Source organism: Microcaecilia unicolor, chromosome 1 (assembly GCF_901765095.1).
Source record: "Microcaecilia unicolor chromosome 1, aMicUni1.1, whole genome shotgun sequence".
Classification (NCBI taxonomy): domain Eukaryota; kingdom Metazoa; phylum Chordata; class Amphibia; order Gymnophiona; family Siphonopidae; genus Microcaecilia; species Microcaecilia unicolor.
In genome coordinates, this window is record NC_044031.1 from 84,437,890 (window position 1) to 84,453,363 (window position 15,474).

General features: G+C 44.7%; 1 protein-coding gene across 1 annotated transcript in view; it reads left to right on the forward strand.

Moving 5' to 3' along the window:
• Positions 1-15,474, forward strand: part of WDR37 (WD repeat domain 37) — a 249,220-nt gene that overhangs the window by 116,834 nt on the left and 116,912 nt on the right. Inside the window, 1 exon segment of the mRNA XM_030198868.1 lies at positions 6,229-6,305. Coding sequence (XP_030054728.1) covers positions 6,229-6,305 — 77 coding nt within the window.

The window sequence follows — 15,474 nt, forward strand, 5'->3', positions numbered from 1 at the left end:
AAAAACACCACAAAATCTGCACGATCATATCTAAATCTCCACTATCCAAGCAGCAAAGGACTCAAATACAAATCCACCTATGCAACCAGCTTTTCCTACCTAAGCGCACAACTATGGAACTCATTGCCAAAAGCAGTAAAAACCACGCTCAACCACTTAAATTTTCGGAAAGCACTGAAGACAGACTTGTTCAGAAGAGCACACCCCACTGACCCAACATAAAAATACTGGTCACTTGCGACACAATATAACCAAAGACCATAACGGACATTACCTTTCCCTTTCTTAAGTTTCCCCCCAAATGTTTTCTACCATACATATACCTCATTATAACACAATATCACTTTGTATTCATTCATGCTATGTATTTGTTCAAACTGTAACCGGCTAACGCTGTTAACAGTTATATGTAAGCCACATTGAGCCTGCAAAAGGTGGGAAAATGTGGGATACAAATGGAACAAATAATAATAATAATTATCTCTCTCTCTTAGGGCAGGACTGCGGGGCCAGTATTCTGATGGCTACTTATAGGCCCTTGCAAATATGATGCCCCCTTCTTCTGGAGATTTTCTTCCTAACACTTTGGAGCTTGAAGTGTTCTCTGACCCTCTTCACACAGAACAAAGAGTTGCTTCTACATCCCATCCTCCATTCTCTGGTCCTCACGGCTTGGATATTCTGGGCGTCACGTTATTTCCTTGGTTCTTCCTGAGGGTGTCTCCATGGTCTTGCTGGCTTTCAGGAAAGCTCCCCCTAACAGGTGTTCCTTTTTCCAGTGGAGAAGGTTTCCCGTGTGGTGTGCGTGCAGTCCCTGGATCCTCTTTCTTCCTCTGCACAGGTCCTGATTGCATACCTTCTACATCTGCATACCTTCTACATCTTTCTGAGTTTGGTCTGAAACTCAGCTCTGTGGGTATTCACTTCAGTTTACTCAGTGCTCCTCATCTTCGTGTGGGGGATACACCCATCTCTTCACAGCCTCTAGTTGTTTTCTTTGTAACAGGTTTGCTTTTGTAACAATCCCCAGTCACATATCTGTATGTGTTGTGGCTCCGCAATGTTGATCTCCCAAATTAATAAGCGCTTCTTTTGAGCTGCTTGTTTTCCTGTCCTTTGACATGCTTGACATGGACAGTCTTGTTTTTGGTTGCTGTTCCTTCAGTTCGCAGGGTCAGTAAACCTTAGCCTGGTTACGGTTCCAGTATTTCATCACACTAGAGCAGTTCTCTGCTTGCACCCTGGATTCCTGCCTCAGTTTGTATCGGGGTTTTATCTACATCAGTTGATTGTGTTGCCTACATCCTTCCCACAGTCTCATTCCCCTAGTAAGTGCGCAGTATTGAATGTTCAGTGCTCAGCCATGTCCAGGTACCAGCACTAAATATCTGGGGTTAAGTCTAATTGCAGTGGCTGCCGGAGCTCATGTGGGTCCTGCCGACATTCAACTGGGACCTAAATAAGACACTTATGTGGGTCCCAGTGAAATATCAGTTGACACTCACATAACGAATGTAGTTCTGTGTCCTTTGCTCCTCCTACTTCTCCTTCCTTTCCCCATGACTGCAACTCCCCTCCATCCAATCCTAATATGCAGAAGGGCTATTTGAGCCCCTCTGTTCACCTCTCATTCCCCCACAGAACCTCCTGAGCCTACCATTTAAAAGACTGGTGGTCCAGTTGGTCATTAAGAACAGGAGCAATGCCCGGTGCTTGTGCTCATCGTGGCTGCCAGTTGAAAATGGTTGCTGTGGCCTGTAGCGGAAGCCTCAGAGTAATAACTTGTACTTGTAGGCTGCTAAAGGTCACAGCAGCCATTTGGTTTTTGCATTCACAACAATCAGGAGTCACTGCGCATTGTCCCTGCTCTTAAAGACCCACTAAACCACCAGGCATTTAAATGGTAGGCCCAAGGGGACCTAAAGGGGTAGGAGGTAGGCTGGAGGGCTCGGTGAATTGTGGTTATAGAGAAGGAAGAGGGAAGCAGGAAGTCTGATGCCACAACCTGGAAGTTAACCAGAGTATGGTTTAAGTAGCATGCCTTAAGCAGCAAGCCCGATGTAACAGTAAGTTTGGATAGGTAGTAATGCAGCGTTAGTTTAGGTTCTAGAATCCAGCTGCACCCGCCTAGGCCCGTTTTTATTCTGTCCCAGGCTACACTTTTCAACGATTTGCATGTGGTTTCAGATTTATCTATGTTCTGACCTCGCTGTTGCGAGGTGCAGTTCATCCTTGGTTGTTATTCCCAGTCAGCCTGGTAGCTAGGGATTCCCCACATGTGAGAATATTAGCCTGCTTGTCCTCGGAGAAGGTGAAAATACTTACTTATAGCATGTGTTCTCTGAGGACAGCAGGCTATATATTCTCACATACCCTCCTACCTCCTCTTGGAGTTGTCTCCTTTTTCTCCTTTGTTATAGTATTGTAATGTTGGTTCCATGCTTGCATGGCGCGCGGGAAGGCACTTGTGCATGCGCAGTGGAGCATGAATCATGCTCCAAAGAGCTCTGTAAAAGCTTGATACAAGCTCCGGACCGGGCAATGTGGACCGCGTTACATGTGAGAATACATAACCTGCTGTTCTTGGAGAACACCAGCTACAGGTAAGTATCTTCGCTTTACCCCATCATTCCCTAGTGGCGGAAACTGCTTTGAAATGTACTAACAGCATCCTCTTAGCTTCCTCCAGGAAGAAAAGCTAGAACATTAGACTCTTTACAGAAAAACATTTCAAGCTTCAGTGCTAACCAATCATATATTAGATTATCAGGTTTATTCCATAATTTACTTAAAATCTCTAATACAGAGTGCTTTATCCTTTGCAGAATTCCTTCCTCCTGAAAAGGCTGAAGAATTCCATAATCTTCACAACTGTTGTAAATATCTGGCAAGGCAAGCTTTTGATGCCTTTGATATCTCTATTATCTGCATTTCTGATTGGCAGTGGCAATGTGCTGTCTGTCCTGGCTCAGAGTGTCTGACCTGAAATCTGCTGTCCAGGAGCATCTGGCAGATGTCCCTTGTCGTGGAGGCAATTTATTTGGTGACTAAGTCGAGGAAGTGGCCAACCTAATTAAAAAAACCCATACAGATACTATAAAGAATTTATCTAGGCCACAAACGTCTGCTGCTACTTCTAGAAGATTTGCAGTGGGATCAGAAATCTCAGACTCCTATTCAGTCTAAACACTAACCCAGTTTTTGACTCCTTACTAGACAGCATTGCCACCGTATAGTTGTCCATACTAAGTAACCTACCAATGGGAGGGTGACTCATTGTCTTCCATCAGAGGTGGCCTCTCATAACATCTGACCTTTGGGTGCTACATACCATACAGCACGGTTATACTCTGCAAAGATGACCCCCCCCTCCCCAGCCATCCACCAAAAGCCTCATTTCAACTCCCTCCAAACGAAACTACTTTGAGAAGAGCCCTCGGCCCTCCTCCAATTGAATACAGTAGAACCAGATCCTCTGCTGTACAAGGGGTTGAGGGTTCTATTCCAGATATTTTCCAGTATGTCCAATTCTCAATCTATTAGACTTAAACAAGTTTCTACTCAAAGATTTTGCATGGTATCCCTGGGGTCGCTACTTCCCATGATACAACCCAACGATTGGCTTTGCTCGCTGGATCTCGAGGAGGCATATACTCGCATTCCTGTTTTGTCTGCACACAGAAAATTCCTCCATTTCCGCTGTGTTACTCTGCACTATCAATACAAGATCTTACCTTTTGGGTTGGCCTTGATTCCTCGAGTGTTTGATATTTTTAGCTGCAACACTTCCATTCATGTCTTCCCCTATCTGGACAACTGATTAATCAAGGCAGCCTACCAGGAATTGGCAAACGACTCCATTCAGTCTTCCATAAGACTCCTGGAGCTCCTCGGATTTGTCATCAGTTACCAAAAATCAGATCTTCAACCAGTTCAGACCTTAGATTTAATAGGGACTCTCCTCGATACTACTCAGGAGAGCCTTCCTTTCTTAACTGAGAGTGAACAATATATTGCACCTTGCCAATCAGATGTTCAACTCCACCCAGGTATCTGCTTGTCAGATTCTCCACCTACTTTTTGGTCACATGGCTTCTACAGTCCATGTAACACTATTAGCACATCTTCACGTCTAAATTCCACAGTGGACGTTGTTCTCCCAAGCCACTGGACTACTATCGGGTTATATTCAAGTTGTAGTTTCTTTGTTACTTGATATACTGCCCATCAAATCTGTCTAAGAGGTTTACACATGTAAATATATATAATCATTCTCTTCAGTGGTGGATGATTATTATTATTTATTATTTATTGCATTTGTATCCCACATTTTCCCACCTATTTGCAGGCTCAATGTGGCTTACAGAGTATGGTTATGACGTAATCATTTCATGATAACAGGTACAGTGCTTAATGTTTGAAGATTAGGTAAGGGAAGATCTACAGAATCATTTCATGATAACAGGTACAATTATTGATGTTTGAAGGTTAGGTAAGGGAAGATAGTCGGAAGGTGTTAGGTAGGATAGAGGTGAACTGTAATAACTGTGTGGATTGTTGAGGTAGTTTTGTAGGCTATGTGTTTTCTTTGTAGGCCTTTTGGAAGAGATGTGTCTTCAGAGATGTGTCAAAATCTCACCTGGAGTCTTCCAATCCAGCCCCTTCTGCATCACAAAGTCTTCACCACAGACACTTCCATGATAGGGTGGGGAGCGCATCTCAGTGGACTCCACACATAAGGGTCTTGGTCTCTATAAGAGAGAAGACATCACATCAACCTCCTAGAATTGTGAGCTGTTTGGTATGCTCTCAAAACCTTCCAGAACCGTATCCTCGGACAGGTAATACTTGTTCACACAGGCAACCAGGTAGTGATGTATTACCTGAACAAATGGGGAGGAACAGGTTCTTACCATCTCTGTTGACAAGCAATCCAGATATGGGCTTGGGCAGCTTCTTCAAACATCTCCATAAGAGCTATTTACCTAACTGGCAAGCACTTAACCAACACTAAACCACTCACATCTATGGAAACAATTCAGCTGTATTTAAAGACTCCTCAAGAGGCAGTGTCTCATAATTTAAACCCGATCAGATACAATTCTACTATAATGACAACCATCTCAACACACATCAGATCCTGCAAAATCTTCAAAACCCCCATCTGATGGTATAACAAACTAAAACTATAGTAAGGCCAAAACACTATGCACAATCTTGTGCAAACCCCATATTTAGTAGACAAATTGAGCAGAGTCCTTCAGCCTCACAAATGGGCCCTCAGTGCTTCTGTAGTTGTCAAATATTCCACGGTGGGGGACCCCAGTGATAGGCCTTTTTGCTTTTTCTCAGAACAAGTTTCCCCACTTTTGTTCTAGGTTATACGCTCCCCACTGAACAGCCCCAGGTGTCTTCCTCCACTGGGGACAGACCTTCTCTATGTTCCTCCCCATTACCTCTCATAGGGAAAACTCTTCTCAAACTGTGTCGTGACCAGGGGGCCATAATTCTAATTGCTCCCTACTGGCCACATCAAATCTGGTTCCCTCTTCTAGAATTATCGTCCCGTGAACACCAGAGGCGTATTTAAGTTAGATGATGAAAAATGGCACCCATGAAGGACATTTTGAGACATATATTTATTAATGTCGGCTACCATTAAGATGTGTTATTTTACTACTAACTTGTGTTATCTAGCACGGCTCCTATTTTATGCAATGAAATGTAGTTATGAATCATTGGTGTTAACGGTAAAATAACACATCTTAGTGGTAGTCCACACTGATAACTTCCCCCCTTTTCCAAGTGTGCTTTCTAGCAGCCTGCAACATTTGAATGTCTTGCAAACTGTCTCCTTGAACAGTATATGACACACTGAATTCATTGATACAGACAGCATTAAAAACATTTTAACGAGTTTTTCTTTACACCTGTTATATAACAGTAAAGTTTCCAGCGTCTAAAACATTTTTTCATGTTTCTCTAGAAAAGAGGATGGAATGTTGGAGAATATAAAGCGTTTCATTGTTTATGGTTAGGATTTGGCTCATGCTTTTTTTCACTTAGCTCAAGGCATGTTACGTACGATTACAATAGGTACAGTTTTGGCGTCACACTCCTATTGCTTTTCCATAAAATCTATTGTCGAGCTGCTGCTGTTTAAAAAAAAAAAACCCAAAAACCTAAGGACCTTGGCTGTAATTTCGTTTTCCATCTCTTGTTTCCTAGCATCTGGAGACCAAACAGCTCACATTTGGAGATACATAGTGCAGTTGCCCACCCCTCAGCCAACTGCAGACACCAGTGTAAGTAGTACATTTGCTGGCAGTGAAAAATGGAAGGGTTTTATCCAGTTTGCAGATTTAGGGCCTGATATTCAAAGGAATTATGCTCCTATACTCAAAATTTCTAGGAGTATAAAAAATGAGTGGCAACAGGGATACATTTTAGATGGAGAAAAAAATTTAGAACCTTAGTATTGATTTTCAGTACCAGCTTCATAAATTGGGCTCATAAATCTAGACAAATGAATGGCAGGTGTACATTTATAAGAATAACTATTAAGCTTCCAAATTAAGATGAAATTTTCAGCTGAAAACGTACCTATGTTTGACTGAAAATAGGGCAAAAATTCAGGAGCCCAGCTTTGGAGTCTAAACTTAGGAGCTCAGTTTTTGATTTTTTTGAATATCGGGCCTTAGTGTCTCTAAAAAGCAATATAACTTCTCTTTGTGTGTACACAAAATATAATTCTTAAAGGTTCCTGTTATTTTCATTTATCACCTTATTCTAATGCTCTTTCTTACCATATTTGTCTTGCTCCTTATATTTTAGTTTATGAAGGATTTTTTTATTCATAGTCAAACTGTGGAGTTAAATCCAAATAAACAAAAAACAATATTGATGAGAATATGACTAAGGAGTGTGTTGTATAAAGCTCACTGGAGAACATAGCACAAGATTCACCATGGAGGTTTTCAGCATTCTGTGATCTCCTTCCAGTCTCAGCCTCAGCATATTAACTGGCCTATTTGGTGCCTTTCCCCAACAGATGCATCCTGATCTTACTTGGAGCGGACTAGACCTTACAGACAGCCTTTTGTTTCTTTTGATCCCATCAGGATGGGGGTTGCCATCGGGGAAACACACAGGGTAAACGCGCAGTCTCCATTTGGCTAGCAGATGGCATTTTATTCACTTATGCCGAGGCTAGGCTGACTCTTGAGGGTCATGTTAAGGCTCACAGTGTCAGTGCCATGGCTGCAGTGATAACCCACTTGGTGAGCTTCCATTGAAGAAATTTGCAAGGCTGCGATGTGGTCTTCAGTCCACAAATTCACATCTCACTACTGCCTTGAGCAGGATACCTGACATGATAGTTGGTTTGGACAGACAATTCTGCAGAATCCAGGTCCACCCCCTAGACCCATTTTGTTCTGTTCCAGGCTGCACTCTCACGCAGTTGTATATAGTTTCAGGTTAATTACTTCTTTTGCCCTCACTGTTGCGAAGTCCAGTTGACAAATGGTTGTTGTTTTCGGTGAGGTTGGTTGATAGGGATTCCTACATGTGAGAATATGGCCTGCTTGTCCTTGGAGAAAGTGAAGATACTTACCTGTAGCAGGTGTTCTTCATGAAAAGCAGGCCATTCATTCTCACATACCCTCCCACCTCCCCTTGTAGTTGATTCCATGCTATATTATTGTATTTATGGTCCCGTGCTCTAGCGGCATGGCACTTGCGGTGAGAATGCTGCATGTCCTCTTAAAGCTATACTAACTTGTTAAAGCTCCGCACTGGGCAACTTGGATGATGTCACCCACATGTGAGAATGAATGCCCTACTGTCTTCGGAGAATATCTGCTTCAGGTAAGTATCTTCGCTTTACTGCTAAAAGATGATGATTATCTAAATAGTGTTGTGAATATTCTTTTTATAGAAAATGATGGTCATGAAACCCTGTTACCTTCTCTCCACTGATGCCAGCTGGCTGCCTTCTGCCTCTCATCCTCAGCACTTTGAAAACTCTTTTGAAGAACCCCTTCTCCTGCATTAGGCCTGTCTTCTAACACTGCAACCCTCAACATGAACTCTCCTCTTCCAACACAGCCCTTAGCCCTTACTCCTGGACTCGCTGTTTTGTTCTGTCAGAGGGCTTTTAACCTCCTCTCTGCCTGAGACCCACCCTCCTGGCTCAGCAGGCTAGCTCTCCCTACTCTTAGGTATTTCAGTCTCAGTGAGGCAATGTCATTAAGGAACTCCTGATTTGTATCACTAACTCCCTCACAGGTTTGTTTAATCCTTAAGTGGACAGCACAATAGTTTAATCCAAACTTTGATAAACACAGAATTGAAATTAAGCATGGATTAGTTTTAGAGAGTTTTTTTGACCTATGATTGAGAAACAGCCCTTTTTGATGATTCAGTATTGTATAATAAAGGAATAAAATTTCTAAGGACTTTTCCCTCCTTAAAAGCTGGTTGACATTTATGGGCCACACTGAACAACTGATTTTGTAGGCCGTTCTTAGTGCTGTGTTATATGTGAATCTTTTGTTTGATTATTCAGCAAACAAAGAGGTACAGGGCTCCTTTGGTTATGTCGGTCTGGGACTTTGCAATAGTCAAAACTAGTTTGCTGCCTTGTGGCTTTTCCCTAGATTCTTAAACGCTACAGAATATTTTTTTCAACACTGGGACACTTTTTTCAAATAGACTTGTCAGCAACAAAATTGCAAAGATGTTCCTCTGTTGTTCTGGGAACCTGTCTCTAATTTGTCTAGCACAGGATGCAGTATCCGTAGACTGGACTTAGCCCCTTCTGTATGCTTATCCTTTCATCCATATGATAGCCAAATCCCTGCACAAACTCCAAAGGAGGACCAGCACAATGGCCTTAAAATACCATACTGGTTGCAGAAGAAGTCATTTCTTTTTTTTAAAAGATTGCTCTTCTTCAGTACAGGTGCTAGGTCTTTCCAAGGTCATCCAAGAATGGATGTGTCCTTCTGCATTCCAATCTCAAGTCACTGGCTCTAACAACATGAAAACTGACGAGTGTTTAATTTCCTCATTTGGTCTGTGATCTACAAGCCAGGATGTCTTGGTGACAGCAAGAAAACCCCACTTGAGAAGTTATTTTGGATTTTACTCAGGCCTTTTCGTGTTACATTCAGGTATTGTAGGTATTTCCCTGTCCCAAAGGGCTTACAGTCTAAGTTTATTCCTCAGGCAAGAGTGTTATTAAGGAACTTACCTAAAACACAAAGAATGCTTTTGGGATTTGCATCTTGCGTTCTTCGTTTCTTAGTCCACTGCTCTAACCATTAGGTTTCTGTGACTGCAGACATCCATAGTTTTTTATTTATAAGTACATAAGTAATGCCACATTGGGAAAAGACCAAGGGTCCATCGAGCCCAGCATCCTATCCACAACAGTGGCCAATCCAGGCCAAGGGCACCTGGCAAGCTTCCCAAACGTACAAACATTCTATACATGTTATTATTCCTGGAATTGTGGATTTTTCCCAAGTCCATTTAGTAGCGGTTTATGGACTTGTCCTTTAGGAAACCGTCTAACCCCTTTTTAAACTCTGCCAAGCTAACCGCCTTCACCACGTTCTCAGGCAACGCATTCCAGAGTTTAATTACGCGTTGGGTGAAGAAAAAGTTTCTCCGATTTGTTTTAAATTTACTACAGTGTAGTTTCATCGCATGCCCCCTAGTCCTAGTATTTTTGGCATTTGTACCCCACAATATTCCCGCCAGCAGGCAGGCTCAATGTGGCATACAATAGACTATTAAGCAAAACAATAGTACAAAATACAGTATTCAGAGTCATAAGAGGAAGAGAGAAACAACTGAGGGAGGAAGGGAGAGAGGAGAGGTAATGATTTGTCACTGAGATAGCCGTGGTTCAGAAGGATGTGGCGCCAGGCGAGCTTTCAGCGTATGCTTTGCCAAATAGGAAGGTCTTGAGTTGCTTCTTAAAGGTCTGATGATCTGGAGTGAATTTGACCTCTTGAGGCAGCCCGTTCCACAATTGAGTACTGAGATAGGGAGAGAGGAAGCATAGACGGTCTTATATTTGAGGCCATTAAAAGCTGGGTAGTGGAGATCGAGGTATGAATGAGCTGACTTGCGGGAGTTCCTAAGCGGCAGGTTAATGAGAGTGTCCATATAAGCGGGGGCTTCTCCATAGATGATTTTGTGCACCAATGCTCAGATCTTGAAAGCAATGCGGTCCTTCACTGGAAGCCAGTGCAACCTCTCACGTAGTGGCCTTGAACTTTCAAATCTCTATTTGCCGAAGATGAGTCGGGCTGCTGTGATCTGAACAGTTTGTAATTTTTTTAGGAGCATGCTTGTGCATTCCCCATAGATACTGTTGCAGTAATCTAGGCGACTTATGATGAGAGACTGGACTAGGTTGCGAAATATGTCTCTAGGGAAATAAGGCTGGATACGTTTAAGCTTCCAAAGAGAGAAGAACAGTTAGACAATAACTCAGTTTATCATGTTTTCCAGCTTCTCAGTATCCCATTTTAAAATATCAAAAAAGGGCTTTTTCATTTCAAACCATTAATGCAGTAGCTTCCTGTTCCATGGGGCCTGAATGTTTTCCTTACATCTCTGATGAAACCACCTTTTGAACCTGCCAAATCCTTGTCTTTCATGGGACCTGAATGTTATCCTTACATCTCTGGAAAAGCTGTCCTTTGAGCCTATGAAATCCTTGTCTTTCAAGAATCTAACCTGGTCAGTGCATTTTCTAGTAGCAGTTGCTTCAGCTAGAAGAATATGTGAGCTTCTGTCACGGAACCCGGGATGGTGAGCCCTTGGGTTGCAGCAGACAAGTCCTCTGAGGAGGCGCAGAGCAGAGGTGAACCAGGTACTAAATACAAACAGGATACCAGACATGGCAAATAAACAGAGCACACTCAAGACAAGCACCAAGCACCACTTGAAAAGGGAGATAGACCACTCAGGTGGGCCGCAAGGCCGATCTGAAACCCACTCGTACAGAGTCCAAGCATACGGGCCTCACGGCAGAACTGGAACCGAATCATACTAGAGGGAAGGGAAAAGAAACAGAACGGAATCTCTTGAGCAAGTACTACTCAAGCAGTGCACACACACTGCACTAAACAGAGCCACAAACAAGGGGTCAAAAGATTCTACACACAGGCACAAAGAAACTGAAGGGGAAAAGACAACCCACTTAGACGCACATGGTAGAAACCACAAGTAAAAAGAAAACCACACGGTTAGGACTTTTCATTTATAGCTGTGGTTCTAAGCCCGGTCCTGTGCTGCCTTCCTAAGTCAAACAGACATCACACAAAGAGGTAGCTCAAGGCTGAGATAGTAGTCCCAGCTAAACGGAAGAGCTGTCCACTCGTGCCACACAGAGAGGCAGCTGAAGGCTGAGCTAGTAGTCACAGCAAACAGAAGAACCACCCAGTCAAACAGAATCAAACAGAGAGGATGCACAGGACTGTGTAGTAGACACAGCTAAACGGAAGAATGGCCCACTTGTGCCACACAGAGAGGCAGCTCAAGTCTGCGCTAGTAGTCACAGCTAAACAAATAATCCTAACAAAGTCATAGAGAAATCACACAGAGAGGCAGCTCAAGGCTGAGCTAGTAGTCACAGCAAACAGAAGAACCACCCACTCAAACAGAGAGGATGCACAGGGCTGTGCTAGTAGACAGCTAAACAGAAGAACGGCCCACTCGTGCCACACAAAGAGACCGCTCAAGGCTGCGCTAGTAGTCACAGCTAAATGAAAAGGCAATCCACTCAAACGCAACCAGAAATCTCACAAAGAGAACTCAAACAGAAGACACACAGGAAAAACTCAAGATAAGGCCACATAAAGGAACACTCATGGCTATGCCACACAGCACTCAAGGATAAGGGAAGCCACTCATGAAGGAACACTCTAAGCTGCACCATATAGCACTCAGGGAAGAGGGAAGCCACTCAAAGGAATACTGAAGGGTGTGCCACCAGGTACTCAAGGAAAAAGGGAAGCCACTCATAGGAATACACTAGGCTGTGCCACACAGCACTCAATGGAAAAGGGAAAGCCACTCATAGGAACACTCTAGGCTGAACCATACAGCACTCAAGGGTAAAGGGAAGCCACCTATAGGAATACACAAGGCTGTGCCACTCACCATTCAAGTATCAAGGGAATCCACTCACAAGAATACACAAGGCTGTGTCACACAGCACTCAAGGGTAAAAGGAAGCCACTCATAAGAATACACAAGGCTGTGTCACACAGCACTCAAGGGTAAAAGGAAGCCACTCATAAGAATACATAAGGCTGTGCCACACAGTCAAATAACAGTCACTGCCTTTACATACACAAATCAGATAAGGAGCAATGCTCACAGGAATCAGGAGACAGACACAGCAGAGTTAAAGCAGGCTAAAGGGAAGGGCTGCTTCTAAAACATATCTGAAGCAGGACTTACACTGCAGACAAAGGTTTAAAGCAAACAAAGGGAAAAACAAACAATGTTCTTACCAGAACTCAGCTAGCACCCACAGCCAGGAAGGGAAAGGAAAGGCAGGCAGAGACAGAGCACACAGAGCTACACGGAAGCAAGGTAATCAAGGAAAGCAGCTAGGTTGGGAAAGCAAAGTAATCAAGGAAAGCAGCTGGGCTGGCAACAACTGGTTCTCTTAACAGTGAAAGGTAACACCACACAAGGAAACAGAACAGGCTTTTGCTGGAGAGCCTAGATAACAAGGAAGGAATCTATTCAGGTTCAAACCAGAACCACACACAGAAAAACAGAACAGGGCTTTGCTTGGAAGTAAAGTTAACAGGCTAGTAATCCATACAGTTTTAAAGCAGAACAACACAGAGAAACAGAAGAGGGCTTTGCTTGAGAGCAAACCTAACAAGAAAGTAATCCATATAGATTCAAACCAAAACCACTCACACAGGGCTCAAGGCTGTGCCCAAAGACACAGCATAAGAAGAAGACCAGTTCCCTCAGAATCACACAACAAGAAAAAAAGAAAATAGATCTTTTGCAAAGGCAACCCAGGAAAGCTCCCTGGGTCCTTTATAAAGGAGTAGACTGATGAATCCATAAGTAGGAAATGAAGCAGAAGCAGGGAGACGAAAGCGAGGCTTGGCTAAGAGGAATAACAACAACAGGAAAAAAAGGCAGACTAGAGAGGTCACAGAGCTAGATACAGAGAAACAGGTCTGAACATAAGGGCACAGCCACAACCGTGACAGCTTCAAGCTTTATCGTGTAAGAACCTTATACTCAGATTCATCATAATAATGTAGTCTTAGTTCTCCGAGGACAAGCAGGCTGCTTGTTCTCACATGTGGGTCGATGTCCACGGCAGCTCCAGGAACGGAGATTTTTTCTAGTAAAATCTAAAGAGCTTTGCAACAGCCAGTAAAGCGCAGGACGGACGCACTGCGCGGCCATCTTCCCACACGCGTGCGTCCGTTGCTGCCTCAGTTTTTTCTTTTCCACAGTGGAGAGTGGCTGCGTGTCGGTCTCTCTCCCTCAGGTCCCAGGAAAAACTTAGGCGCCTTTCGTGTGTTCTCTATCGCTTTCTTTTTGTTTCACCTCGCCTTCTTTGCCTTTTTATTTTTAGTTTAAAAAAAAAAGAAAGGAACCTTCTTTTTTCTTAGTTTTTTGTCCCTTGGTAAGTTTCCTTTCGTTTCCATTGCGGCCTTCTTGGGCTGCACGTCTGCAGTACCCTTTTGTTTTGTGCCTTGGTTGGTACAATCGAGCCATTTGATTTCGCCACCGCGATTTTTCCACTGATGTCATCGAAGCCTCCCAGCGGCTTCAAGACGTGTGCTCGGTGCCAGTGGTCGATCTCGGGCACTGATCCGCACTCCTGGTGCATCCAGTGCCTTGGGCCCGACCATCGCCCAGACGCTTGCAAGTTGTGTCTGAGCTTGAAAAAGCGGACACAGGCATCGAGAAGAGCTCTTCCGGATCGTCTTTTCGGAGCTCCGACTGATTCCTCAGCGTTGACGTCGACATCGGCACTAGGGATGGCATCGACATCGGGAGCGCAGGTAATGGCTGTCCAAACTTCACCTTTAGCTGGGAGTAGTGAGCCGTCGAGTGGGTCTCCACCTGTCTCGAAGGCGCCTGCTTTGCAGGCCCACCGGGACCGACAGATGTCAGACCCGACCCCGAGGAGGAGTGTGGATTCCATGTCCTCCTCATCGGTACCGAGGAGTACTGGTGACGTGCTTCGAGCGAAGGCGAAGAAGCATCGGCACCGATCTCCCTTGAGGCACGGTACCGGGAGCTCTGGGGCGTCGAAGGATTCGGCACCCGGAAAGCGTCGACGCTGGAAGGAGTGCTCACCCTCCATACAAGAGGTGTCGGTGCGTTGATCTTTGGACAGCCCGGTACTGCCTCCCAGGCCTTCACAGATTCTGACTTCGACTCCAGTACCGGCCCCACAGCCTTCCTCGACAGCAACTCTGGAGGAGAGCATTCGAGCTATTCTTTCGGGTCTCCTGGAAGAGCTGCTGCAGTCTGTTTTGGTACCGGGGATGCTTGTGCCCTCGGTACCGTCAATGGAAGTGGTGGCTGACTCCATGCCTGTGGTGAGGTCCCCGACGCCGGTACCGCTTGCAGCATCAGCCTCGGCTGCCACCCAGGTCGACTCCCCGTCGACGTCATTGGAGGGAGCTTCATCGCCGCCGGCATGGGAGTTGACTTCTCGTCATCGCCATCGAGGACATGGTTCCTCAGCGTCGAGACAGGCCCGGTTTCGGACTGTAGTTCGAGAACTCTTGTCTGATACCAAGGAGGATGCCTCCTGGGATGAAGGTGAAGACCCCAGATATTTTTCTTCCGAGGAGTCTTGTGGTCTTCCTTCTGATCCTACTCCTTCACCTGAGAGGAAGCGTTCTCCACCGGAGAGGCTTTCCTTCTCCTCCTTTGTCCGGGAAATGTCTGTGGGCATTCCCTTCCCTGTGGTAAATGAGGATGAGCCCAGGACTGAGATGCTCAAGGTCCTTGACTATCCTTTGCCACCTAAGGAGTCATCCACTTCCCCTCTGCATAATGTCCTTAAGGAGACATTGCTCAGGAATTGGATGAAACCATTATCTAAACCCACCATCCCCAAGAAAGCGGAGTCCCAGTATCGGATCCATGGAGAACCTGAGTTGATGAGGTCGCAGTTACCTCACGACTCTGCGGTTGTGGATTCCGTTCTCAAGAGAGCCAGAAGTACTAGAGATTTCACCTTGGACTTTAGACTCTTTTGGGAGGAAGGCCTACCAGTCCTCTATTCTCATGTCCAAAATTCAGTCCTACCAGTCCTCTATTCTCGTGTCCAAAATTCAGTCCTACCAGCTCTACACGAGCATTCACATGCGGAACAATGTTAAGCAACTGGCAGACTTGGTGGATAAGCTCCCTCCGGAGCACACCAGGCCTTTTCAGGAGGTGCTCAGG